Below are 27,581 nucleotides of genomic sequence, written 5' to 3'. Positions count from 1 at the left end.
CAAGCAGTGCTCTAATACAGTAATATAACATTCTAAGGAAGCAAACGGGTCCGGGTTCCAGTTCTGTTTAACAGCTGTATAACCATAATAGATCTTTGTGGACTTTGAAACAGATGGGGACATGCAGTAGCTTATCCTGTTTCTTTCGAGACACGCCAAGAGTTTTCAAACTGTTCCGCACAGCTTTGAACATCGCTGTGCTACTTGCGACAAGATGACACAGATGCCCTGTGTAGTTGCACCATGTAGCAAGGGTACGACAGATATGCAGTCGTGGGCTGTTTTATGGTTTTATGACCATCTAAAGACTACGTGCATACAGTTTATTTTCTTTTCCTGAATGTATCCCTCTAGGATGTGCAGTTTTACGTTGAAAAGTTCCGTGGTTTGGGAGCCAGTTTCATTCGGCCTACATTAAAACCACCAATAGTCTTACTGACTTATTAAATAATTAGAAATTATTGTTAGTATGAGAACTGTTGATATACCATCTCCATCGTGAAACTGAAACGAAGTTGGTTGGAGATCGTGCGGGCATAACCCTAAATGAAACCGTAGCCTAATTTGGTTGGATACAGAAATTTACAAACATCCGTTCTTTCGCAATCCCAGTGTTACCAAATTACATTTGTTCAATAGGTCGATGAGTTTAACTGGCTGCGTCGCGCTAAATTAAAATTTAACAGATTATATGGATTTAGCGCCGTCTGCTGGTTAGTTTTGCTACAAAAATTATTACTGCATTAAATAGCATAACACTGGTTACCGAAGCTTACAGAACCCACCCACACACATGCACGACACACACACACACACACAGATATCATAATCATCCTATTACTGGGGATAGTATTGTTGGCGACTTCATTAGTAGTCTATAGTTCACGGTTGTCAGATTCACTGATGGGGAATTCGTCACTAATAAATTAGGATTTTATGACCAAACACATGCTAAAATGAGATTGCAACAATACTGGTGTTTTAATACTAATAAAACATGATTTTAAGTAATACATTTAAGAAATAAGTCCATTAGAATTGCTGCGTGAACCTGACAAAGTTTAATTAGGCTATAACAAACAGGTTATGATTCAGACTAATGATTAAAAGCATTTATGTGAAACTTTCGAAAAAGAAAAACATCCAACTGTTTTCTGGATATTTTTAAAGTACATGTAGGCGGTAGAAAAACAACAGAGAGAAGACTCAAAAACCATGGTCAGAACCATTCTTTCCAGTCGCAGTAGTTGTACCGACTTCTTAAACGGGCGTACCACACACGGACTAATTGTGACAACAAGCCCGACTGAAACGGATAAGCGATTTAGCGTTTAGATAACAAGTATCCAACTGTCCTTTCGTTTTATCCGTGGAAGTACTACACCAAAATAAAAGACAGATTTACTTTTAAAACAATAAAATAACGAGAGTCTAATATGGCGTCGAGATCTCCATCATCTTCCCCCGATTCTGCCACAGGTTCAGGCACCGATCCGGCTCGGCCTGACACAGGAGAGCCGCTGGGTGGGGGTTCAGATTCCGATTCGGATATTGGATTAGGAAAATTTGACTGTGGGGCAGTGGACTCGGCACATCGTTTGGAGGGTCCCGAGTTGGAGAATGAGTTCGAGGCGGCGGCAGACAGACTACGAGATCTAGTCCAAACAGCCAGCAGAGAGCAGTTATTGTACCTGTATGCCAGGTACAAACAGGTAACGAGAATTGCGTCTGTGGCGTAGTAACCCAGCAGCAGTGCACTTCAAAGGCGGAGATGACTTAAACAGATTCTGTAACAGTTTGTAATTACTGAGAAGCCCAACTGAATATTGACACTGCAAGCGGAAATGGAACTGACGTTACAGCAACACATGAGTTCACAGTGAGACCATTGTAAGACGAGTCATAAGCTTGTGTATGAGCTACGAATGCATTTAACAAACTTTTTTTTCTTATTATATATTATTATGAATCACAGTTCATGGAATCACTGTTGTTAGCTCCTCCGACTAATTTGCTTGGCTACAGACTTAGCATCCGTTTTTCCTGACTGGTTATTATTTTTAGTAGGCTGAGAGCCGGGGAGTATTTGATCGATTCTGAGCCTGTAACAGTCTGGCTGGACAGTTAAATCACACTCCATGCAGTGCCTGAATGCAAAGGGAATCCTCATACCACCTTGATACTAATCTGTTTAGGCTAATAAAGAATAAAGAATGCGGTGCTCCTGGTGTTTGCAATCTGCCATTGCCATCTTTTTGTTTGTTTTGTCATTTACTATAGGTAAAAGTTGGAAAGTGCAACACAGCAAAACCTGGTTTCTTCGATTTTGAGGGCCAAAGAAAATGGTATGCTACTGCCTAAAACAGTATTTCGTGATGTTTTGTGAGTTCTGACTTTTTGTGTTTCGTTCTCATGAGGTTGTTGTTGTTGTTGTTGTTGTTGTTGTTGTTGTTTTTGCGCAGAGGAGAGCTAGTTCAGAGAAATCATGAAAATTTCTGCTACATTTATTGTCCTAATTTCTACTGCATGAAGACGTGTTGTAAATACAGCTAAAAATAGTTGAAGATTGCAGCTGCCCTCCTTAATTTATCATTCTTAATTAATAAGGAAGAGAGTCACAGACCAGAATGAGCTGCACAGGTGACACTATTTCAGGACCCTGATATGACAGGATTTGCTTGGAACTGAGTAGAATGGCAATATTTCAGCTCCATTGTGAAAAGAAATATCATCTCTCTCTCTCTCTCTCTCTCTCTCTCTCTCTCTCCCTCTCTCTCCCTCTCTCTCCCTCAACCTATCTATCTGTCTGTCTGCTGCAAATGTACATACACACAGTCTGAATTACTGATGAGAGTCGATGGTACTGAAGGGAAAAATGACTTTGTTTGGTAGGCAAGCGTGGAAACAGCTCGGCGATATGACTGCAGAGCAGGCCATGTTGGAATACATTTCATGTGTACATGCACTGGACCCAGACAGCAGCCAAAAGGTAAACAAGACCTTCATCTTTAAATACATGATTAAATCGAGAGCATACTGTATACCCTGTGAAGACAAGCTAACGAATGGTGCATGTATTCACATGTTAATTGTGTTTTTGTTGTGTGATCTGCCCATGTAGTACATTTTGGGTGCACACTGTTTAGATATTTTGAAGAGTTGGTTACTAATATATTGCAATAATATATGCATAAAAACTGTATAATACATTTCAGTGTGTGAACAAGATGTTTAATCAGACTATTTTAATGTTGGATAAAAGAGAATTTAGTTCCAGGACTTTTTGTAGGCATTCATTATAATAGAGAGTCTACAGTTGGAAGAGAAAGTGCTGGAACTACCTTACACATGTGTCTCATATTAATTTCAGTTCAAATAACCTTTTTTTTTTTTTTTTGCTACCAAAATATGTTAAGATTAGCACTTTAATATGTGAGTTTCCGTAGCAACAAGAGAAATGTAATAGATTATAAGGTCACATAGCTTGTGACCAAACTGTGTGTACACCAGTCACAGATGGACAACAAATGAAGTAGTGTTTAAAAAAAAATGACAACTGTACGTGTCACTCAAGGAGAAAAAAAGTGCATCACAAGTGGTGATAGTGATTTATGGACATATGACAGGGTACTCGCTAAAAAAAAAACAAAACCACGGCCTTAAAAATGACCCACAGAATCTAAATCTGTGTTCCACATTCTCAACATAAATGTTACATCAAGACCAGTGCTGATGAACATGGTAGCACTTTCATACAGACATGCAGTACATAGGCATACAGGCCATTCTATCGATAAGACTGCACTGCTAAGTTGTTCCGATATCTGGGCGGGGTTATGTTTGGAGAGAGCCGCAATAAGCGTTCAATCCAAACTGCCCACTCCCCAGTTATTAAACACAGTTGTCTATCCGTTCTGGTTTTGAAAGCCGTTTGGTTGCAGACGTGAAGTCTGATTGTTACACCTGTGAGAAAACAGTACAAACCGTTGTAGGTGAGGAGATGCATACGTTCCTCTGACATTCCAAGACTGCAGTGGTATAACGAATACTGCTAAACACATTGTAGAGTGGTTTCATGAACAGCACAATAAAGTTTAAAGCTCTTCATGACCTCTCCAGTCACTGAATCTAAATATGAACAAATCCTTATGGAAACACAGTGTAGCACAGACGGCAAAGGAAATTTCTTCTTTCTTCTCTCTAGGAATTGGTGGCTTTCCATCCTGAATAATAGTCCAGTGTCCCCATAGAAACAACTTTGTTTTGGGGGGTGGGGCGTTCCTTTGCTGCATCTGTCCCTGTAGTATTGCCATGAAAAAATGATAAATGGATGTGTTATACTCGCCACCAGCAGAGGGCAGTGTTTGATAATACAAGCCAATGCAATCATCAAGATGAAACAAACACTAGATCAAATTTGGGAGAGGGCATCTTTATTTTTGGTATATAATTCTGACCTCTCTAAAACTGACAGCTTTAAAAAGTTGAAAACAACTGAGAGCAAAAACACAGAGCATTTTAAATGGCCATGTTTATCCTTGGCTTAATCTTCCTAACAACTAAAGGAAGCCTTACATTAACAGTGACATTTTCAAGTCAGGCCTCATTGAAAGTAAAACACATTTTGACAACTGTTCAGCATCCCTCTCAATTCATCCCTGCTGCGTCTTTACGGTTTGCCGACGTTTATCGGGGGACCGCGTTGTCACGCGTGCACGGCTGCTGCCCACAGTGGGAGTGAGGTCACGGAACCAGCCATGTGACAAATGACTCCCAGATACAATAACAGGTTTGCCAACAGGGACCTGCTGCCAAAGCTGTCACCACTGATTATTACACTGCCTGTTGCACAGAGAGCAAGAGTCACAGGCTCTAGGCAACCTGTACGAAAACATATTTGTTAAGTGTTGCTTTCCAGAACTAATTTAACCAAGAATGGAGCCGTTACAGTTATGTTCAAAGATTGCCTCATGTTAAGGGCTCTGTCAAATGGCGTTTTCAGGATGTTGATTGCGAGAGGAATCTTGCACGAGACAGAAAAACACTTAATGTCTAGAAGATATCTCGTTCTTACCACACACAGACACCCCCCCCCCCCCCCCCCCCCCTTCATGTTTGTTTTAATATTCTAGTGGAGACATTCTGTTGACTTTCCTGGAACTGTTATTGAAGTTTTCCTAGCCCTAACCATAATCAGAGGAACACTTTGACACCCTATATCTTGATAATAAGAACAGTCGTTAACAAAATGGTTCTCCCAAGTTGGGGCTGTCAGATGCTCCCTCCTGGTCTGACATTTATATATTACATATTTCAAACCTCATGGAACATTTTCAGGTATCTGAGGATCGGTTTGAGTATTTACACCTTCATTAATTGCATGGTCTCATCAGCAATGTGACTTTTATTTTCATTTTTCTATTAGAGTTGAACTTTAACAACCTGTAGGTAAGACTGTTTTGTCAATTATGAAACTACAGCAACAATACCATAGAGACCTTCCGCATTGAACTGACAGAGAGATACAAAGCGGTTGTACCTTTCACTCTTTTTTTTTTCTTTCCCTCTCTCTTTTCCCTTTATATCTAAAATGGAGGGATTGAAAATGATGTTTTCCTCTTTGGCATAAAAGCTTGTCAGGCATTCAGTTTTAGCGAGCGATTTTAACCCCCCCCCCCCTTCCCTCCCATCTCCCTCTTCTATCTACAATGTGAGTGTCAGAACCTATCACAGGTCTTTTACCCTCTGACAATTTTCTTTCTCACTGCTAGCGCTGCAGGCTAACGCGTTCTGACGGAGAGGCAAACTTGCACAAAGATACAGCCCTGAGAGATGCACAGAAATGCTCGTCCGCGTACGTAACTGATTGTATTAGCGCTGTAAAAGAAAGAAGAGACTTGTTTCCATTACGGTGATTCAGGAAAGGAAGACACGTGGGTAGATTGTAGTTAGTGTTTTGACCTCCCCTTGGGTTTGTTCTGCTGAATGTTCCAGTCCTTGCTTGAATAGAAGAAGCTGTATCAGGAGATATTTTCAGTGTTTTAATGAGGAAAGAAAAAGTGAATTACGCTCTCAAAAAGTGCACACACAGTGCTTTTCCATTGTTAGCACGTTTAGTGTTTCAAAAGTAAATAAAATAATACCCCTGAGGTTTTGACTCATCACTGGAGGAAGGTTTAGAGTGCTGTCTATGTGAAATTGTCTGCAAGGATACAATAAAATGTTTACACACATACACAAAGGAAAAAAATAAGCGTGTAAACGAAATCCATCTAAAAGCGCTGTTTTAGAGATGCTTTTGTATATGCGTGCATTTGTCTGTGTGGATAGATAATCATGAGGTAACACGGAACGAGTCTTTTTCTGTTATTGCTTTATTTATTTGTTCATTTATTGAAGTCATGTGTCAGTCTTCTTGTTTTTTCCAGAATTTTCTCACCCTCTCTTTTTAAACCGTCACACCTGCTCACTGCCCACTTGCTGACCTCTGTTAAAAAAAAAAAAGGGAGCCATTTTGTCTTTTGTTTTGCTTTGTAGAAAACAAAATGCTTTTTACACGTCTGGGGGGAAAAAACAGTGTGTGTTGTTATGTGTGTGACAGGACAGATTACACAGTGCATCACAGCACACTCTAAAACGTGTGTTCCAAGGTGAGAGACTGGATAATTATACAATGAAAGAGGGTGAATTATCTCCGTTGGGTTCTAGTTATACAGTGTGTCAGCAGTTAAAAAAAAAAAAAAATCACTACATGAATGAATGACTGTTTGTTTTGTTTTCTTACTTTCGTAGCAGTCAGACAGACGAGGAGGTGAACGAAGAACAGGATTTGGAGGTCCAGCGGTCAGCTCTCTTTATCAGGAGGAGATGATCAGGTAACAGACACTTGTCAAAAACACTCACAGTGGAGTGTAGTTGGGAATGTATGGGTGTTTGGATGTAGCATAGCGTTGGTGGTGGTATAAACAGTGGTTAACTTGTAATTTAGAGGTTTCCGTAACGCCGGGGACGGCGGATCTGGCAAATCTCGGGAGGTAGCGAATTGGTTTTACCAAACGCTTACATACGTGGGTGCAGAGACGACTGGGAAAACCACGCATTCCCCCTGAAACTCTCTTAAATTTAAACTAGCACATAGCTGCATAATGAGCCAGGCTTTTGACAAACAGACGCACTTCTCTAGCCCCTCCAAAAAAGCCTAGTGTCCACATTGCCATAAGGTGAATGGACATCGTTGTACAAAATATATCGACAGTATAAATCAGCTCTAGCCACCAGCACACCCCATCTGTCTCTGGCCTTTACTAATGACCGTCCGCTTTCGGAACCGCAAAAGAACAGCTCCACTCTTGGAAGTGGCGCACAGATCTGAGCTGTAAATAGGCTACGGCCTCTGTTTTGCGAATGCAGCCTATATACAGAGATCACAGAACAGCATTCTATGCAACGTTTACGTTTATTTTTAAGCGCTGGCGCTCATGTTGAGCTCGGTTCGAAGTCGAGAGGTTCAGGATGCAGACTCTGACGTTCCAGATCCGGGATTTCGAGGTTCTGGATCGGACAGGATTAAGCCCCGGGGTTTAAAAAGTTATAACTGATGCCGATATGAATTTTTTTAGCGATTCCTGTAGATACTCAAGGGAACAAGGCGCACACTGATACCCAAACACTTTCTCTGAACGCTGTTTTAGGAAATGAATTGAGGGGCTGAATTCACCCGCTTTTTTACTAAAATTATCGGTATCAGGCGGCCTGAGAAAGTGTTGGATTTAATTAATTTTTCAACTCATTTCTTTAAATGAACAAGATATGGTTGAAGCAAAGCACCTGTTCCCCTGGTGTAACCCCCCTCAGTGACTGCATGGGCGCATTCCCTTTGGGCTTTGAAGGAAAGAGAAGCAATTAACAACACCCCCCCCACTTCTTCCTCCTTAGTACGCGCCCTTCCTCGGGTGTGTCCCAATCAAACTGTTGCGCTCACTGGTTCGCTGAATTCTAATTTCCAGCAATACGGAAGGAGGCCTCCTCCCTATTAAACATTCTGCCCTTTTTTGCATCTCATTTTTATGAAACTTAATTGCATCCACTTTTGCTCATTTTATTTTTTCAAGAAAATTTGCTGAACGTGGGGCCTGTAGCCGCTGCCAAAATGTTTTACTGGGATTTCTCAGAATACAACGCGTTTGACAGATTTAAAAGAACTGGGCAACAATATAAAAAGCTCTGTAGTCAAGAGAAGTCATTCAAAAGTAGTTCTGCTGATCAGGCATTTTGGGGTTGTTGTTTTTTTTTTTTGCCCAGAGAGAGAGAGAGAGAGTGAGCTGGTTCTTTCAAAAGTGTGCTTGATTGATGGTGTTGTTGTGCAGTGGGGTTGGTGCAGTTGGATGAATCTGGAGTGGTGGCTATAGACGCGGTGGCACCCTGAGGTGATTGATGGCAGCAGGAGTGTCACTCCCAGAATGCCGTGATGCTTGGGAGGGCCGTGTGCTTTTGAAAGGTGAGGGTGACGTGTCAGCGCGTGCACCTCCGGCTCTGTGCCCGTCCTTGATTGATGCCGTTAGCATGCTAGGACTAAAGACGAAGGACGCACACGCCGCGTAAACTAAAGAGGCAGGGAACCCGTCAGAGCGCAGACGTTCTAAAGCGTTAAAGACCGAGCCATCCCGCTCCGGTTAGACGCGGCGAACTGCGCGGACAAACTTCATCGCTGCGAACCAAACGTCGTCAGCACTCCGCGCCTACAAACGTTACTCACTCGCGCAAAAGAGCGTCACTAGCTCAATCGCACAGTCTACTGGGTCAGCCAGAAATGGTTAAACAGACAACGGGAATGACAGAGTGGCCAGTGACCTTCCCAGCATGCCGAGTGCTGGTGCTGATGTCACGTCATTTATCAGAGACTCATTAATCGCGTGTAGGCTGGCAGCTGGCCGGCCGTGTTCGGGCTGGCCTTTGCCGGGCACCGGGCTTGACGGATGAGCTCCACCATTGATTAGTTGTTTGGGGAGATGAACGATGTCTGCGTGGCAGGAACCCACCGGGTCAGTCTACAAGCCTCAGAAAGACAGGCGAGAGACAGTGTACACAATGACCACACACACACACCCCCACATACACACGCACACAGAATTTGGTAATAAACATAATGCTCTCAGAATGAATGAGTATAATAAATGGGTATAATCGTGTAGGCTGAATAGTTGTACAGAAAAATGTTATTAACTATATACAATGGAGATAAATTACTTTTGCTCGAGAGTAATTCAAGAGTTATGTATGATTAAAGTTCAGCATCTATTGTTAATGGAAGCACTTCAGTTTATGATCATTTTTGGAGCTTTGTGCTTTGTTATTTTGCTTTGTCAACACTCTTCCAAAACAAGACCTTCTCTGCCAACACATCAACCTCTTAAATCTTCATCATCTTTTAACGGGGGGGGGGGGAGACAAAAAAACAGCGTCATGACCAAACAGTTATTTCATTTCTCAACTTCAGTTCCACAGTCAATCATGTAATTATACGCAAGATTTGTCAATTAATTCTTAAATGGGCTCCTAGTGTGCTCTGCTCTCTCTCGCTGCCCCATTGGTGATACCAGCCTGAACCTGACCCTGATATCCCCCCCCCAACCCCCCCAACCCACCCAAACCATCACCACTACCCCCGCCGCCCCCAGCCCCATCCACTCCCCTCCAGTGAGAAAGGGTAGCTCCATCAGACAGTAGAGGACTAAATGCAATTAATCAGGGATACTGCACTGCTAAGAGGGGAAGGCGTAAATCTCTAAATGAGATTTCTTCTCTCTTTCTCTCCCCCACTCACACACACACACACACACACACACTCTTTCTCTCTCTCTCCTGCCCCGTTGCCCTGTCTGCCTGGTCTAGCCCTAATGCCACAAGGTGATTAAAGAGCGAAATAATTAAAGCTGGTGTGGTGTGCACTGAGCCCATGGGGACAACAACAGAGGGGTGTGTGTGTGTGTGTGTGTGTGTGTGTGTGTGACAGAGAGAGTGTGTGTGTGTGTGTGTGTGTGTGTGTGTGTGTGTGTGTGTGTGCATAGAGGAGCAGGAGAAATGTTGTCTCCTTTCAATGTTTATGTCATCCTTACTTGCAGACACCTGACTGAACAGTGCTATTAAAAACTCTCTCTCTTTTTTTTCCATCCTCATTATGAGAAATGTCCAAGAAACAAGGTAGCACCAGGAAACAAGTGAAGCTTTTTGCCTTATGGGCATAGAACTGTCTCTTCCACTGTCACTGTGTCTGAGAAGATGCTTTTTTTTTTTTTTTTTTTTTTAATATGCGCCAGTGCATTTGTTCCTTATTGCTCTTATCAGATGCTTTGAATCTAGCAATGTGATTATGTGTCTATTGTTTGGTCTTCTATGAAAACAGTCTGCAAAAGATCTGATGAGACCTCTGGGTTGTTATAGACGTCACATTACTTCGACTGAGGTGTTTTCATATTCGTTTTTGTTTTCACAGAGAAGAGGATAAAAACATATTTGACTACTGCAGAGAGAACAACATCGAACACGTAAGCAAGGCCATCAGCTCAAAGAAAGTGGACGTTAACACAAAGGATGAAGAGGTACGTACATAAAAAACGATGATTTTTGTTGATCGTTGCGGTTGAACGGCATCGTGTGCATTAACTGAATAATTGACCAAAAAATACAGATATTTTCATTTTTTCAGTGAGAAACACCGATTCGGGGGGAAAGACAAAGATCTTGTTTTCTCTCATCCTGCTCCCCTGTTCTCATGATGTCTGTAGATAATCCCCCCTGTACCACGTGTGAACCCCGTAACCAGAAAGATCACAGGACGATTTTCCCCATTTAACCAGTTTTTCATTCATCTGCTATGTATTCATTTATCTCAGTGACCAACTGGCCCGTTCTGCCTGTTTCACTGCACCAATTCTGGAAAGTGGGTAACCATTTGTCCCAGCAGGAGTGAGGCCAGATGGCAGGTCTTGTGAATCCACTATTGTTTCCCAGGCTCATGCAGTTCATCAGATCAGCCTGTAGAGGGCACTGGTGAAATTCATCTGCTCTCTCTCTCTCTCCTGGGCCCTGAGCTTTCATAATGGTTCCCTGTCTCTGACTAACACAGAGGTTGCCTACTTCAGATTTTGAACTACAGAGAAGCCAGCGATTTTTAGAAGTAGTTCAGTCTAAGGCTACGACTTAAGGGCCGCGAAACACCTCAATATTTTTGTCATGAAGCCTCATAAATGTTTTTCCGCTGATGCAAATGTTAATAGGTTGTATTTTGCCATCTGTTGCTTCCTAAATAGTATTTCAGGCTTGCTTTACCTCACTGACAAAGCCGTTCATAAGCATTTTTGAAGGCTTGTACGGTGCTGATACGTAGCTCCGTTTTCTGACTGCACGCGTGTTCCACTTATCTACTCAAAGCGTTGAATTTACGATTAGGTGTGAGGGAATTTTCTCAGTGACAGTGCAGACGGACTTAAGTCGTGGCTTTGACTGATGGTGCACTCCACCTCAAAATCTAATGGCACCTGCATCATCTCCTCTGCAGGATGTTGTTGTAACGGCCTTGACACATCTCCAGGAGCACACCCCATCTCCTTCAAATGTTAAATGATGATGATACGGGAGACTGCATCCACTTGACTGAAGCATTGGTATTTCAAAACCAAACGTGGCCCCTCGTAGCGTTTTGACTTGACCTGACTTATGGAGCCTGATCAGAACATAACGTTGTTTGATGTTTTCAACGAGGGCTGCCACCGGCGTTTTAATTTGGCCTGATATGAGCTCCGGTCTCCCCTCCTCCTGACCCGCGGGGGTTTCCCGGGGCCCTCGAGAGGCCAAACGCATTAGGTTTAATGTACGGTGCAGCTGAGCAGGGGGCAATGGGGAAATAATCCCAGAGATGAGGATAATAGAGCAGGGCATGCTGGTGGGGTCTTTACGACTCACACAGCCCGTCTCATTAGCGCAGTGCAGCCACGCGAGGGGGGGGGGGGTGTCTGAGGTACCCCCCCTCACCCCCCACCCCCCGGGGGATGCATGACAGGGATGGATCGTTCCGGAAAGGCGTGACTTCAGGATCAATTACGCCACGTGAGGATTGTGTCTGGCGGCCACACAGAGCGAGGGACAGTGGAGTCAAATGGAGTGGACGAGTCTGTGTGTTTAAACTGTAGAGACAGAGCAGTAGATATACGTGTACGTGTACTCTGGTTTTGACAGACGGTCAGAGATGATCAGACCGGCGACCGTATGCCGAGTGTTTAGGCAGAGAGAGAGAGAGAGAGAGAGACAGACTGTTAGACAGTGACTGCTGGCACACCACTTCATCAAGTCGACTTTCAATGCACTTACATTTTTGGCCTACTTGGAAAAGGATCGGGGAAGAAGTTACACTGTTATACATATGTAATAATAATAATTATTGGAGATAGATAAAAACACACTTGAATGTAACTGTGAGTGGCGTATGGTGACATGCTTTACCCATGGTGTGGTGACATCCGTGTTCGCCCTGTTTTCAGAAGAGAGCATGCATTCCCACTCATCTCTTCCCTTCGTTTTGCGAAGGAATCACAAATCTTCTCTCTCTCAGTTGACTCTAAAGTAGATCTGGAACGCCTGGAAGACGAGAGGCTACATCACGCCAAACTTTAAGACGACACGCGAAAGTTTCAGATAAGACGTTCGTAAATTTAAAAGATATTCGAGAAAACTTTTTTTTTTTTTTTTTAGCTCACTCACTTTTCAAGAAGATGATTCCTGGATACAAAGCACTCAGACATTTTTAAATTGTGTTACAGGCGAATGTCTGGGGGGGGGGGGGGGGGGGGGGGGGGGGGGGGGGGGGGTTTGCATGTGTGTGTGTGTGTGTGTGTGTGTGTGTTACTTAGAGTGCATTCTTTGGAGCACCCGGCGGACAATGAGAGCTCATAGCCCGTACACATACAGGTCTCCACACGCAGATGAGAGACCAAACCACGCAGCTAAAGACATGTGCAACCACAATGGAGGGCTGGACTCATTTGTAAGAGTGTCCCTTAGAATTTCTCTTTCCTTTTTCTTTCTCCATTTGTTATAAAACAGACCCCCACTCAATTACCGGCGGCTGAGCTGACAGGTCCCCTCCCACCGAAGCAGGGGCGTAGTAAAGCGTCCGAGCCGCCTTTTGATACCGCGCCCCCCCCCCCCCCCCCCCCCCCCCCCCCCCGGCCTGTCCTGTTTACCACCTCGCGCCGGAGGAGATGCCTGTCAAGCCTAATCCTACACAAGACTCAGGAGAGCAGGCTTTTCAAAAGCCCGGACTTCCAAGCTTGCGTGGTCCTTTAGGGACCTCTTCTCTTCCTCTTCGCTTTGGCCCGTTTTCGGTAGCAGGCTGTTGGATCGGGACGGCGAAGCTGGAAAGACTCTTTTTTTTTTTTTTTGTTAGCATCTCTGTAGTGCTTACAAAAAACCTCTCATCAACGGCAAACAGAAAGATCTTTTAAATAGCTCGACGGACAGCTCTCAAGGACTGCATTGTTCCACGGACTACAATACCCACGTAGCTGTTAGTAATTAAGCTGTTACTATACAGTGTCACTTACGAACATAATACAGAGGAGAATCATTATTAAGGGGGGAGTGTTTTTGTCCTAAAAATGCAGTAGACTACAACCCTGGGTTGAAGATGAAGAGAACGATGCGTCAGAAGAAGAGAGCAGAGGAGAGGAGGGAAGAAAAATGCCTGGCTAGACCTCCGATGAAAATTTGACAAACAGTCATGGGTGCCCCCACCACCAATCCTCAAAAAAGAAGAAGAAAGAGTAGCTTGCGGTGTTAGGCTTTGGCTTTCTCATAAATATCAATTTTAACATGCAGCCTTGGTGATCAATATGATTTAAGCCATAGAATTGGACTTAAAGAGTTTGCTTTATTTAATTGGGTCTTCACTGAAAAATGAAGTCCCTTGCCTGTATTAAAACAAGCAGTCCCAGCCTGTGGTAGTGGTGTGTGTGTGTGTGTGTGTGTGTGTGTGCATGTATGCGTGTATGTGTGTGTGCGCGTGTATGTGTGTGCGCGTGTGTGTGTGTGTGTGTGGGGGGGGCAATGATCAAGGGGTACTCTCCTTTTGTCCAGGGAGGCCCATCAATCAATGCAAAAGACTCGGCCGCCCCCCCCCCCCCCCCCGCAATTTGTTCCTGGAGCATCCCTGACCCTCCACCCACCCCCTGCCACCCCCCCCCCCCCCCCACTCCCCCCCTTCCCATCTCCCGCTCTCGGAGACCCCAGAGAAGGGCTCATTCTGTCAGCACATCGTTAAATAGTTGGGAACCGAAGGCTCTGAGTTATAAATTGTTGTGCATAATTTATTTTTTCTAGAAGAGAAAATCTATTGTGAAGTTAACTTTATGGAGCTGTGCATAACAAAAACGGAATAAATGGATCTATTAGAGGTGAGGAGGGACGGGAGACTCCATCCGTCTCACTGATCGTTCAGGCCCACTCTTTATTTACATACTCCAGCGCAGATAGCCATCCTCTCCATCTCAATACAAGTGCCAGCAAGAGTCAATTCAGCAAACCAGCCTGGGCAGTGCACACTAGGTTTGATATGGGGTGGTCGTGGGTCTGTCTCAAAGTTTTGGTCATAGGAAATCATTTATAGAGTTTGTTGACAGTTAGAGATCGTGGCTAGCTGGATCTCAGAGAAAAAGGGTAATATCTCCGAAAAACGAATTTACCCGATGTGTGATCTCGAGGTGCTGATTTGTAGTCAGTTCTGACTGCAGAGTCAGATTAACGTTACGGGGAGAAGATGAGTAAAGATATGGAATGTTCTGGGTTATGTTTCAGGGTCGGGCTTTGCTTCACTGGGCCTGCGATCGAGGGCACAAAGAACTGGTGTCTCTTCTCCTGCAGAACAATGCTGACATCAACGGCCAAGTGAGTCACCTCCCACCACACACTCACACACACACACACACACACACACACACACAGACAAATACTACCACTCTGTTTCAAAGGGCAAGAGAGGTATTACCGGACACAAAAAGGAATCCTGAAAAAAGTTTGTCATTAGGTAACAACAGTAAGCAAGAGATGGCCCCTTCTTAGTACTTCTTCATACCCATCGAACTATCGAGTACATTTTTTTAAACGTCTTCTTATCACACAGAGAATCCTGTCCTGGCTGTAGGCCTGGGTGCGGGGAACACAGTGTCGTCAGGCTCTAGAGTGCCCATCGTTCCCACACAGTCAGAGTGTCCTCAGGTGGCAGCGCTGCTTTCGTTTAGTCACCGATACGGTATAGACTAATCCCCGAGGGCTTTAGGTGACGGCGCGAGCAGGTAGCCGTCGTTCGGGCCACGCCGGCAGTTGAGCTCTGCTATCGAGCTTTAAAGACAGATTTGGCTTTGTCTTAAGCCGGCTGAACCGTACATTGGGAAATTAATACTGTAGAGTAGGGTTTGGGAGGCCAGCGCCTTTACTTATCCACTGTTAAGACAAATCAATTGGAAGTAATCAACCAAATTGTTTGCATTATACAACCCATGTAATCAGAACATTTTCGCAAATGACTTTTGTTTCAGGGGTGGGGGGGGGGTGGGGGGGGGGGGGGGGTTGAATCCTCACGTGTGGGCAGAGATTAAGGACCGTCCCTCAAAGAAAGTCATTACATTTCAATAATCAAACCAAGGGAATGTTTTATAGACCTTTCATATAATACTATGGTCTAATATTACTCACTCTAATCTTAAACACAAAGGAATGTGACTATGAAATTTCTTCATGTCATACCATAGGTTATTTGCACTATTTGACTGCCCACTTTTATGAAATGATCCCCTTGAATTTATTCATCCAGTGTGTAAGGAGATGCTGAAATGAAACACAATTCCGGGACTTGTTTCTACAAGTAGCTCTAACTCTATTGCCCTTCGACCGATGCAGGAAGGTACGGTAATAGGTTAGTGTTATTGTACGACACTCTTACAGGAAGAGGAAGAAGTCTGTCAGATCAGACGACAATTTACTTATGTGTTATACAAGGGGTGGCTCTTTCCACGCTCAGGATCTCATGCATCCACTATGAGATAACGTTAAGACAACTAGACCTCAGCAGAAGAGTTATAGAGAGTGGATTTATGGGGCGGTACCGGTGGCATTGGCCGAAAAAGGAAATACGGCCAGCTAAATCATGCATGAGGTCATGACAAAATTATTGTGCTGTATAAACTTACAGGAACTGTGTTTTTTTTGTTTGTTTTTTTTACACAAGGCAGCAGGTTGTGGTTTTTTTCCTTTTTGAAATTGATTTGTTTTCTTTTGGTACAGCTGAGTAAGATCTGTGTAGAGCGTTGATGTTAGAGCAAATTTCCTAACCAGGGTTTTCCTCAGAAGGACATGGAAAATGGAAAAAAAAATCGAGATTGAACCCCTCAGCCAAACTCCTATTGTCTATGTGGATGATGAAATGTGAAGTAGAGAGTGCTGTGTGTGTGTATGTGTGTGTTTGTTTTCTGACCTACTAGTGATCCTGTTTCAGCCAAGCATTAAATAAAGATCAGAGTGATTTAATTTTAATTTGTTGATTGAAAAAAAGAGGGGGGAACGGTTTTAAACGTTCAATGAAAATTGTTTGAATTAATCAACTGATGGCTCCTTTCACTGTTGAGCACGGTAGCCCCGAATGATGCGGTGTATGGGTCTAATCTGGGATCAAGGGAAACTACAATAGGTAGAGCCCTTCATGAATACACAGATTAGCTTCAATGCCACCTGTCAGCAGCAAAACACCAGTGCTTCACACGGACCAACACCATTACCCTACCAGTTTGGTTTTTTTTTTCACACTCCCACTGGAATATGGAGCGTAGAAACTGGGACAAACAGCACAGATGCAATGTATCTTTGTGTATCCGTAACTACGCAGAACGCCTGTGTGGCGGATCCAGTAGACCTCGCTAAATGCTGTTCTTACCCCGTCAGACACTTTTGAATCAATATATATATATTTTGAACTTTACTTATAAACTGAGGTCATGATATAAAAGCAATTACACTGAAAGCCATGAAAAAAGTTATGGTGTAACGCTCTGTTTTTTTTTTTTTCTTTTTCTGTACAGCTCAGAAAAATGAATAAAATAGAGTTCAACTGTTAAATCAATAAACAAGACACAGGTGCCCCCCCTCCCTTTTTTTTTTTTTTGGTGTGAAACTGCAAGTTCATAGTAGGTCTGTACGCCCCAGCAGAAGAGACTGTAGCTTCAGTCAGCATCAGCTTTCAAGTCATCAAGGCAGGCATCCGTGGCTAAGGAACAGCAATTTTTGGCTCCAGATAACTCCTCAGGCAACTCTTATTCTACTTTTTCCTCCATTGCCGCCGGTGCTCGCACACCTGCGAGGCGGGGAGAGAGTCTGCCCCGTTCTCTGTGTGTGTCCTCCCGTCCCTGTGGACACTTGTGTGTCCAGCCCTGATAATCCTCAATTACGCGCACCGCCGCTAAACGCGCGGCCGGGTCTGTCTGCCTGAAAACGCTTTTTTCCTTTTTCGGTGCTAAAGGCACGATTAGCCTTTTGTATTCGACGCGACGAAACAAACAAGCGTCGGCTCGTCAGGTCCGAAATGTTTTCAGGGATTTGCGCTCCCCGAAATAAACAAAAGCAAAAACTGAAAGCCTAAGATTAGACGACCTCTGGGTTGTGACCATGCATAATGCATACGGTTTGAATTTGGCTTTGGCTCTGTCTCAGAAACAAGTGGACCATAGTATTGAGGAAAAATGGGATCCAAAAACCAAAAAAAAACAAACAAACCAGGAGACTGTTTAGAGGAGGGCGGACCATTGCTGGAGAATGAAGTGGGCAAAGCTGCAATTGGTATTGGCAGGAAGTAAATTCAGTTTGCGGAGGGTTGCCGGGTCTGCTGGGAGTTATCCAGACGGGACGGTCCGCGTGTGTGTCCTCCGCCCTGTAGCGACCGGCCGTGTTTTTTATTTTTATTTTTTTATTTTTTTATGATCCATGAGCCGAAGAGGGTGACTCCCAATGCCGCTAATTCTAATTAATCCACTCCCGCCCACCACTACCGCGGGGCAAAAGCGCTCACAGTCTATCAGATTGAAATTCATAACTTAATTGAGGTCAAAGCCTGGAGCCGGGAGAACAAAAGTCTCTGGCTGAGACCAGGTAGATCAATAGTAATAAATATCTGGCTTGACTACAAGTAGTTCATGGCAACAGATTATGTGGGAGAGAGAGAGAAGGGATCGGGGGTTTGGATACCGGTAAACTGGATACTGCCTCTGAGAGAGGTAGAGAGAGAGAGAGAGAGAGAGAGAGATGTGGAGGTCTTACTCTGTTTGATCATTTCAGTCAGGCATTCCAGTATGTTATTGACGTTTGGTCTACTTGCAGGAAAAACCATTTGAATTTTTTTTTTTTTCATCTACCTTTAATATAACAATATCAAAAAATGTCTTCGATTCAAATTTGTGTCATGGATATATCTTCAAATTTCATCGAACTGTAGTGTCAGACCTGTACGCGCGGCGTTTGGTCCTGTCTGCTGTTTTGACAATGAATTTTGAGTTTTGTTGTGAGCGCCAAAAAAAAAAAAAAAGCACGCAGCCCCGGATGAAAACTTCGTTGTTTTTTCAAAACGGCACATTATTGATCTCACCATTTACAGTAACCATCAAACCTACGCCCTCAAACGCGTGGATCTGCATTTCTATAGGTGCCTATCTGTTTCCATACTTCAGTGAAGGGGAAGCTGTTTGAAATTCCATAGCTGGAGGTTTATTACATGTTGTTGTCCTGGCTGTTCCTAGCACACACACACACACACACACACACACCCCCCCCCCATAACAAATGGCACAGCCATCTGAGTCATAACAAATATCTAACTGAATTTGTCACGAGTGTGGCCGAGAGAAGCAGCCAATCGTTGGCTGCATGAAAAAATGGCAGCGTTCCCAAACGAGTTGGGGAATAAATCTCCTCCTTAGAGGCAAGGCAACATTCGGGAGGGTCGCGTGGCTGCGACTCATTCGCACGCATTAATACTGATACATCAGAAAGCAAGCCGAGGGCCTTTCTTCTCTTTTAATAGGTCTATTGTCAAAAGAATTAATAGCTCCGACACATGTAATCTCCACCTGTTCCACTCTTCCGTACACCATCTCCTCAGTATTAAACCGTTTTAAATATGTTCTCGTGTGTGCAGACTCATCTTTTAGGTAGTCTCTAGTACACTGGCTTTATGCGTGTTCTGTGTGTGTTGTTCAGTTCAGGCTGGTTACAATGTCTCCTTTTACTCTTTGCTCTTATTCACAGTTATAACCTGTTATAACCCGTCGTTAGGATGCATAGCGACGTCATAGTGTCTCACCAAAAGTATTTGACGTAAAACTTTAGAAGTCACAACTCATAATGGCTTCAAAAAGCCCTTAAGATGAAACGGATAATAAAACATTTAGTAGGCTGCTTATTGAATTAAAAAAATCTTCTGCATTTCCTTTTATTTCTCTCCCTGTGGCCCTCTACAATATGTACACTCAACAGTTTTATTCCTGCTTTTTTTCACAGGAAATCCACATAAATTGCAGGAGGCTTTAAAGCTGTCTGCAGCTGCTTAGAAATGCCAGCCTGTGTGCTGCAGCATTGATTTTCATATTACGCTATTTTATGTATTTATTTGTTCCAATTTTTTTTTTTTTTTTCAACGATACCATCATCAATGAGCAGTCTCCCAGTTCAACCCATGTTCAGTCTTTGCTGCTCTCGGTTTATGCGAAATTGCTTAATGGATTTTAAGATGTCCCCTGAGATGAAGTGTAAGAGTGTGTGTGTGTAATTGTGTGTGTAAGTGTATAAGTGGGTGTGTGTGTGTAACTGTGTGTGTGTGTGGGTGTAACTGTGTGTGTGTAAGTGTAAGAGTGCGTGAGTGTGTGTGTGTGTGTGTTTTGGGGGGGGGGGGGTGATTGAGGAAGAAAAAGGACTTTGTAAGGTGAATGCTTTTGCTTTTATTTATTGTACTGTCAATTTCACACACAAGTCTAACATATGTGTCTGGGTTTTTTTTTTTTATAATTAACTTTTTTTTTTTTGGTTTCTTTTTCTTTTGCATCATAGGAAAGAAAGAAAGAGAACTTCATAAGTTTTCAGTGACAATAACATGACAACGCGATACCCAACGGTGACGACAAAGAGCGATCCAAAAAGCTTAAGAAAACGGAGAGAGCGCAGGGAAAAAGAAAAAGGAAAGACAGAAAATGAAAGAAAGGGGAAGATAAACGATACGTATAAAAGGTGACGTTAAAGTAAAAACCTACTTTAAAGACGAAGAGGAGAGGTAAAAAGAGTCTGAGAGAATAATACACCCAGAGCGTTGCGAGACTCTAGCATTGATTTCCATACGTGTGCTCTTGTGCATTAGTGTGGGGAGAAATGCGTGGAGCCCTACTGTTGAGGGATTGACTGTAAAAATCAATCTTCCTCCGAGGTCTTAATCAATCGCTTTCTGAATATTAAAACAAACTTAGGAGACCAGTCATCAACTCACTGCTGCTGCTGCTGCTGCTCAGACAACGATATTGGCTTGGCCTCACTCACAGTTCTGCCAATGGAAACACAGCACACTGCCGCCAGTTTGTTCGTATTACCATTGTCGAAATTTCAGCAAGCAGAACAGAGGTCATACTGTTCTTTTTGTGTTTCCGTAGTAATAGAACTTTAGAATAACAGTTTACGGGTCGACCTGCGGTTTTGACGGTTATGGGAGGGGGGGGGGGGTTGGGGCATCACGGGCACCTGAAGGACATTTTGGAAAGCGCTAATTTGCACCGCTAGGCTACCTCTCACACACTGATTGGCAAGGTTAACACTCTAAGCACAGAGAGGTGACTGAGATTCAATTACACTTGCCCCTGCCTTCTGATCCTTTTAACAAAGATCTCTCACCAACCACACACCCACGCACACACACACATACGCGCACTTTGTGTCGTAACTAACTTTACCCCTGCTGAAATAAAAAAAAAAAACCCATCTCCTGAAAAATACAGAAAGCCAAAAGCCGTTAACAACACGACGGCTTTCATACATTTAGCCTTTGTTTTCCGGTACTATTTAAGTCGGCTCTGGCTCAAAACGCATTCAGTCAGGGAATTTCTGTTGACTCCCGTTAAAATGCTCTCAATCGTACTTGAGGGAGTTCTGCCAAACAGGTTGGCATGAACTCTGAATAATTGTGTGTCCTCTCTCTCATCTTTTTTTTTTTTTTCTTCTTCTTCCCCCCTTTCTGCTCTGATTAATGGCACCTGCTCATCATAATGTTAATCTGCATATGAATGCCATTGGATCCTATCGATTCTCTTTTCTCTTTAGCCCCCACCCCCCACCGCCTCCCACCACCACCATTGTCATTAGAAAAGTCCACTGCCCCCCGCGTTAGGTTGATCATAAATCATAATTGCTTGCCCATTTTTTCCCCACTTGTTTAATGTGGCTGTCACAGGGCAGTGGATATAGGGAAAGAGAGGATTTTAAGAGAGAGAGAGAGAGAGACAGAAAGAATGAGAATGAGGCTGTTGGTAAGAGTTAGATTTAGCTGTAATAGTGAATGGTGTTAAAGGATAAACAAAACCTAGAATTGCTCCGAACACACCTACCATATGCCGTGGGCATTTGCCGGATTGTGACGGTATGAAAACATGAAAGCTTTTAGTGGCTGTGCGGGGAGAGAGGACGCACTCATGCTCTCCCTCCGTTGGCTCTCGTACGCTGCGGCGTACTCTTACAGATGGCGTAGGATTTTTCCCTCCGTCTGACAACCAGCACACTGCTGCTGCTGCTGCTGCTGCCGCCGCCTCACATGAGGATAAACCCGGTTCCGTCTGCTGGGTCTCTCTGTTTCTGCCTCTTTCTATGTCATTCTCTCTTCTCTTCTCTTCTCTTCTCTTCTCTTCTCTTCTCTTCTCTTCTCTTCTCTTCTCTTCTCTTCTCTCCCACATCTCTCGTCCACATTTTTCCTCTAAGGAAGTCCATTCCAGCCGTCCTCTTGGAGAGTAATCTAATAGTAGCATTCTCTAGGGTTTTCGTTGCGACAAACAAAGAGATAATCTGAGAAAGTCACATAGATAAACTCTTTACCGTACATCTATACACACACCGGGCAGCCCTGATGAACAAAGACAGGTGAAAATGCCGACTGGTCAGCAGACCAGCCGCCCCACTATCATTTTTAAAGATGTATTCTTGTTTGGGTGCTTGGTTCACTTAAACACACTGATCTTTAGGATTTTTTTTTTTCTCTCTCCGTTTGTGTCCTCACGGACTCAATCCTACTTAATGCGTACTCATAGCCACTTCAATGTTTTTTGCAGCGCAAGGAAAAACCTGGCTGGCATGTTTAAGGTTCTCCCTTCATATATGTTTCCATAATGGAATGGACTGAACATGTGTGGGAAGGAAAAAAAAAATGCTTGCAATGCCTTGATAGCCTCCTCTCCTCCTCCTCCTCCACCTCCACCTCCACCTCCTCCTCCTTTTTTCCCTCCAAAACCAAATGGGGGACAATCCAATTTAGCCTGATTCCATCAGTCTCCTGAAGCATTAGCTCTCGCAGGGGAGGAGTTGAGCCAGTCCCTGAACCTCCTCGTTCCTCCCGTCTCTCACACAGGTTTTTCTCTCACTGCAGAAAGCTGTTTAAATGCACTATCCCAGCAACGCGTACGCCATCGGTTTGTATAAATGAACCCACCGTTTTGGCCCCAAACACTATCCCGTGTGAATGCAGAGAATAGGTTGTTTTGAATGGCAAAACATTAGTCTGGGTGTTAATCGACTACCCCGCCCCCATTAATTCCCATAGTAAATAGCCATGTTTGTTAAGCCCTCTATTGTCTCTTTAGTGGTTAGCGCTGGTTATGAATATAAAGGCGAACAATAACTCTACCTTGTAATCCACCATCCATGGCATGTGTTTGTCTCTCAGTGAGTGTTACCAGGGAGAGTGTGACTGTAAAGCCTATATATACATGAAAAATATGTAAAACTCAGGAGTTCAGTGTGTAAGAAGGATGCTGGCATTGTGTGTGTGTGTGTGTGTGTGTGTAGAGCCATTCTGTGGATGTGCTGCAGTCAGCCAGCTCACCGTGCCTGTGGTGGCCCGCCAGGCGCAGGAAGGCAGATTAGTGAAAGCAGATTAGGCTCTCTAAAGCTCTCACTCTTTAATTATTCCTGTATGTATTTGTGTGTGTGCATCAGTGGGTTCCACTCACGCCCATTACAGTAAACATCTGTCAGTCTACTTGTCTATAGGCACAAATAAAATACGACCACACACCCAGGGCTTATTTTTAGACGTATGAATATGTATAGGTTTCTTCAGCCAGTTCTTTTTCAAAGCCAATAAAACAGAGAACTACTGCCTTATATAAATGATCTTGTTTCTAGAGCAGTTACAGTGTATTTGTTCTCTCCAAACAGTAAGAAACATATGATGTATTTTAATATATAAATACTGCAACAAATATGTTATTATTAATATAGAAAATACATCACAAGACCCTTTAAAACTGAAACTTTAAACACCTTTACAGGAAAACTGTTTGTAGTATCAGTTTGATTTTGAGTCGAACGATTTCCTGAATCTAGCCATAGAGTGAGTTATGTAGATGTTTTCAAAGAAAAAGAAACCCAGTCTTTCTATAGTGCTTTGACCTGTAGGGGCTACAAAAAAAAAAAAAAAAGAAAAGAAGAAGAAGGAAGCGATTGTTTTCCTCAGTGGAGATGAAATCTGCATCAGTATTCCATCCATCTCGTTTGAATTCAGCCAGCTAATCCAATCAGGTGGCCCCTGGAGTACGTGTCCTCAGAGCAAACAAAAGAATCGCACTCTGGGATCATTTCGCCCGTGGAGCACCGGATATTTCATATTGGGAACAATGGGATCAGGCTCTGGGATTGTTTAAGAGTCCCTGGCTGGCAGAACAGGCCAGGTGTCTGTCATGCCTTTGCCTTTGTCAATGATTTGAGGATGGGTTTACAGGTTTCTTGAGAAAGAAAAACAATGCTATAGCTTTTTCCCCCCCATATATATATATATATATATATATATATATATATATATATATATATATATCATTATTAAGTCAAGAGACAGCCTACGAAAAATAGTGCTAAAGAAAAATAAACTTCTTTATTTTTAAGTCACAATGCAAAATTTCATGGGACATGTGATCCAATTGCTGTGCTACCATGACAACCACAGGTTCCAAATGGTTTGAATGACTAGGCTTTTATTTTCACTGAGATTTCCTAGGTAGAGAGCAGTGTTAATCATAGAAGGTAATACAGCTTTATGTATTCACTGCAGGCATGTAGTGGGCCCATGTGGATCATCCGGACACTTGTTTAAGTTGCAATATGGCGTGTTCTCAGAGAACGTTATAGCCATTTGTCATCATCATAGGGGTTGAAAAGCCACAGTGAAGTGTTAATTAAAAGATGATCCCCCCCCCCCCCCCCCCCCCCCCCCCAGATGATGCGTGTCATACACTGAACGGTTTTAGCAAGCCCCCCTCCCTACCCCCTTTCTCCGACATTCCGTGGGATTTACGCCAACCCCCGTAGCCATGACCCCTGACCCCTGTCCTAAATATTGTCTTTCTCCGTCTCACCTCAAGCACACACTACACTGCATGCTTTAATCTGTTGCAAACTCCAGGACTTGCATGAAGCAGATTGCGTCAATTTGTGTGCTACTAGAACGCCTCCTTTTGCTAATGCATTTAGCACGGTTACCGCTAGAACAGTGACAGAACCCAGCCAGGCCTTTTTACGTCCATGCCTCCTTCACCTTTAGCACCTTGTTGAGCACGGAAGGCTAATTCTCACATTGGCTACACTGTCTTAATCTTTGACAATAAAGGCATTAGCTTCCAACCAGGCTAATACCGCTGGCTCCAACCACTCCTGCTACCTGGTAGAAAAGTCTGTTCTCATTTTAAAGGGTTTAATCGTCCACCGTGGCGAAAATCAATATTTAATCTTTTTTCTCATAATCCCTTTAAAGTTTGAAATCACCTGAAGCTGTTGTTTTAGTCCAGTAACAGTATTTTGCACCACAACAAGTAGTTTCAAGATGATGAAAAGGTATCTGTTTTGCCATGACATTGCCTTATAGCCAGTGAATGTGAGCAATCGGTTAATGGTAAATTTCACACCAAATCATAAGATATCAATCTAGTTAATGCTAGATCAAAAACGGTGAATGGTGGATTTGGTTGATGTACCTAGTGGTCAGTTTAATGAAAAAAAAAAAAAAAATCAGATGGCTTGTTGCTTTCTTCTCGTCGCTTCCGGTCTTTTCTAATTCTTCTACCCCCCCTTTTACAGGACGATGAAGGACAGACAGCACTACACTACGGTAAGGCCATTTTTCTAAACTCTCTCCTGTTCAGAGTCAACCAATGGAATTGTGTCACCCATCACAACAAAAGTCAACAATTCTTTCGGGTTGCCAAAAGATGATAAACTGGATGTAATAAATGAATACACCTGTGATTACCGCTGAAATGATGTAGGTCATCTCTACCAATGAACAAATGCTCCCTTATTGTAGCATCTTGTCATTCCTCCCCTAGCCCCCCCCCCCCCCCCCCCCCCGCAGTTTGAGATGCTGTTGCTCCCTCAGGTGGACTCCATCCATTAGAGCCCCCCCTCTTGCCTTTCTCTGTCTGTCTTTGCATCTCTTTTTTTCCCCATCTTTATGTCTTTGGAACAAGAGGAGGGCCGAGGGCCGCGTCTTTCTTAGCTTGCGAGTGTCCGTCCGCGTCCGTTCGCAGGAACATCTGTCCCGTCTACATACGTTTGCGTTTTTGTTGTGTGTGTTTGTATTTGGTGAACAGGGTGTGTAATAATCACCAGTCGTCCCAAAGGAAATCAGCACCGTTCCTCACGGTCATGTGATCCTCTACATGGGCGGTCCCCATGTCCTCTGAGCCCTTGATCTGGTGCAGGGGGAGTGAAGGGGGGGGTGGAACGGAGGGGGGGTTGTCTGTCCATAGATTGGGTTACTGCTGTGGTAGGGTGCTACTGGTCCCAACATTATTGAAGAAAAAGAGAAGAAGGGGATGGCACATAAAAAAATGACTAATAAACATAAACGATGAACTCCAGGAGACAAATAGCAGAGAATGAAAATTCATTTCCACCTCTCTTTGCACAGGGCCACACTTGCTGGCAAATGATTAATTGAGGGTTTACTGCACACCATAAATTGTTCCCCTTCTCAACGAGTCCCGGGGGAATGGAGGTTTTTACTGCCCAAGGCCCCTGTGTGTGTGTGTGTGGATGCTGAAAAATAAAACAGTTAAAAAAAAAAAAAGAGGAAGATAAAAAAAAAAAAAAAACCTGCCATAACCCAAGGTTTCAGAGCTGTTTTTTCCCTTCTTCTTCTTCTTCTTCTTCTTCTTTTCTGAAAAAAAAACCCTAAAGCACTTGCCCAGCCCCCTCAGGCTGGAGGTTAAAAGCCACACATGTCAATCAGGACTTCCTGCTGACATCAGCCCGTCAGACCTGAGCAGAGAGCTTTTTGGAGGAGAGAGAGAGCGAGAGCGAGAGCGAGGGAGAGAGGGAGAGGGATTGACGCTGGCGTGAAAAAGCATTCAGTGGTGGGGTGGGGTGGGGTGGAGTTGGGGGTGGAGGAGATATCCATGCATCAGCGCTGGACCTACACTAACTCAGTTAAGAAAATGCTATCCTGTCCTCATATCTCAGCTTTACACACAGAAGGGACCTTTTAGTGGGACACAACTTGCCAATGGGGCAGAAATTAAGGAGCTGAACCAAACGTATGATCATGCCAATGTCAGTGAGATCACACATGAGTTCCTCATTTACTCACACACCGCAAAAAAAATAAAAACACCTCCGTGCAGACAGCTGTACCAAAGGGAATCACTAAAGAGTTGGTACAGAGTGACGTCTCTAGTTTCACCCATGTTCACCTTTCTCTTTTGGATTTTTCCACTATTTTTACATGGTCGTAATGACGGTTCTGTAGCATATTGGTATTTGGTGCCGTTTGATGGAGAGCAGTAGATGTTCTGGGGGGAGGGAATGTCTGCTGAAATCTAAATACAGTTTGTCAAATTATGAATGCAAAAGAAGATTGCCAGTTAAATTGAATTTAATTCCATTTAATTTAATTTAATTTAATCCCATTGCGCTCTCTGTCTTCTCTCTAGCTTCGGCATGCGAGTTTGCTGAAATCGTGGAGCTTCTCCTGCAGGCCGGGGCGGACCCATTCATTAAAGATCAGGAGGGGTCTCTACCAGAGGAGGTGACAGAATCCAGTGATATCTCCTCTCTCCTCCGCCAGTACACAGCACCCAAAGGCTAAACCTGGCACCCTACCCTTCTGTCGTAGTTCTTAAGCTCCCGCTCTGTTCCTGTTCACAGATCAAAAACACACACACACACATACACACACATAGACACACATACTTTAGCCCTTGCAGTGAGACCTTTCAGACAACACAAATCCCACCCCTCTGTTATTTAAAATGGTA

General features: G+C 43.6%; 1 protein-coding gene across 1 annotated transcript; it reads left to right on the top strand.

Annotated features, from left to right (window-relative positions):
* Positions 1–1,322: 1,322 nt before the first annotated feature.
* Positions 1,323–27,581, top strand: acbd6 (acyl-CoA binding domain containing 6). The gene is made up of 8 exons (XM_030784842.1): positions 1,323–1,712; positions 2,281–2,345; positions 2,893–2,989; positions 6,793–6,875; positions 10,493–10,598; positions 14,848–14,937; positions 25,405–25,435; positions 27,258–27,581. The coding sequence occupies exons 1-8, from the start codon at positions 1,437–1,439 to the stop codon at positions 27,410–27,412; spliced, it is 903 nt and encodes a 300-aa protein (XP_030640702.1). The 5' UTR covers positions 1,323–1,436; the 3' UTR covers positions 27,413–27,581.

Source organism: Chanos chanos, chromosome 9 (assembly GCF_902362185.1).
Source record: "Chanos chanos chromosome 9, fChaCha1.1, whole genome shotgun sequence".
NCBI classification, from domain to species: Eukaryota; Metazoa; Chordata; class Actinopteri; order Gonorynchiformes; family Chanidae; genus Chanos; species Chanos chanos.
This window is presented reverse-complemented; position numbering and strand designations above follow the sequence as displayed.

Bases quoted from the DNA above. Each gene is read 5' to 3' on its own strand.
- acbd6 (XM_030784842.1), top strand. From the start codon at position 1,437: ATGGCGTCGAGATCTCCATCATCTTCCCCCGATTCTGCCACAGGTTCA. The intron at 14,938-25,404 runs GTGAGTCACCTC...CCCCTTTTACAG, and splicing joins ATGCTGACATCAACGGCCAA to GACGATGAAGGACAGACAGC. The intron at 25,436-27,257 runs GTAAGGCCATTT...TCTTCTCTCTAG, and splicing joins ACAGACAGCACTACACTACG to CTTCGGCATGCGAGTTTGCT.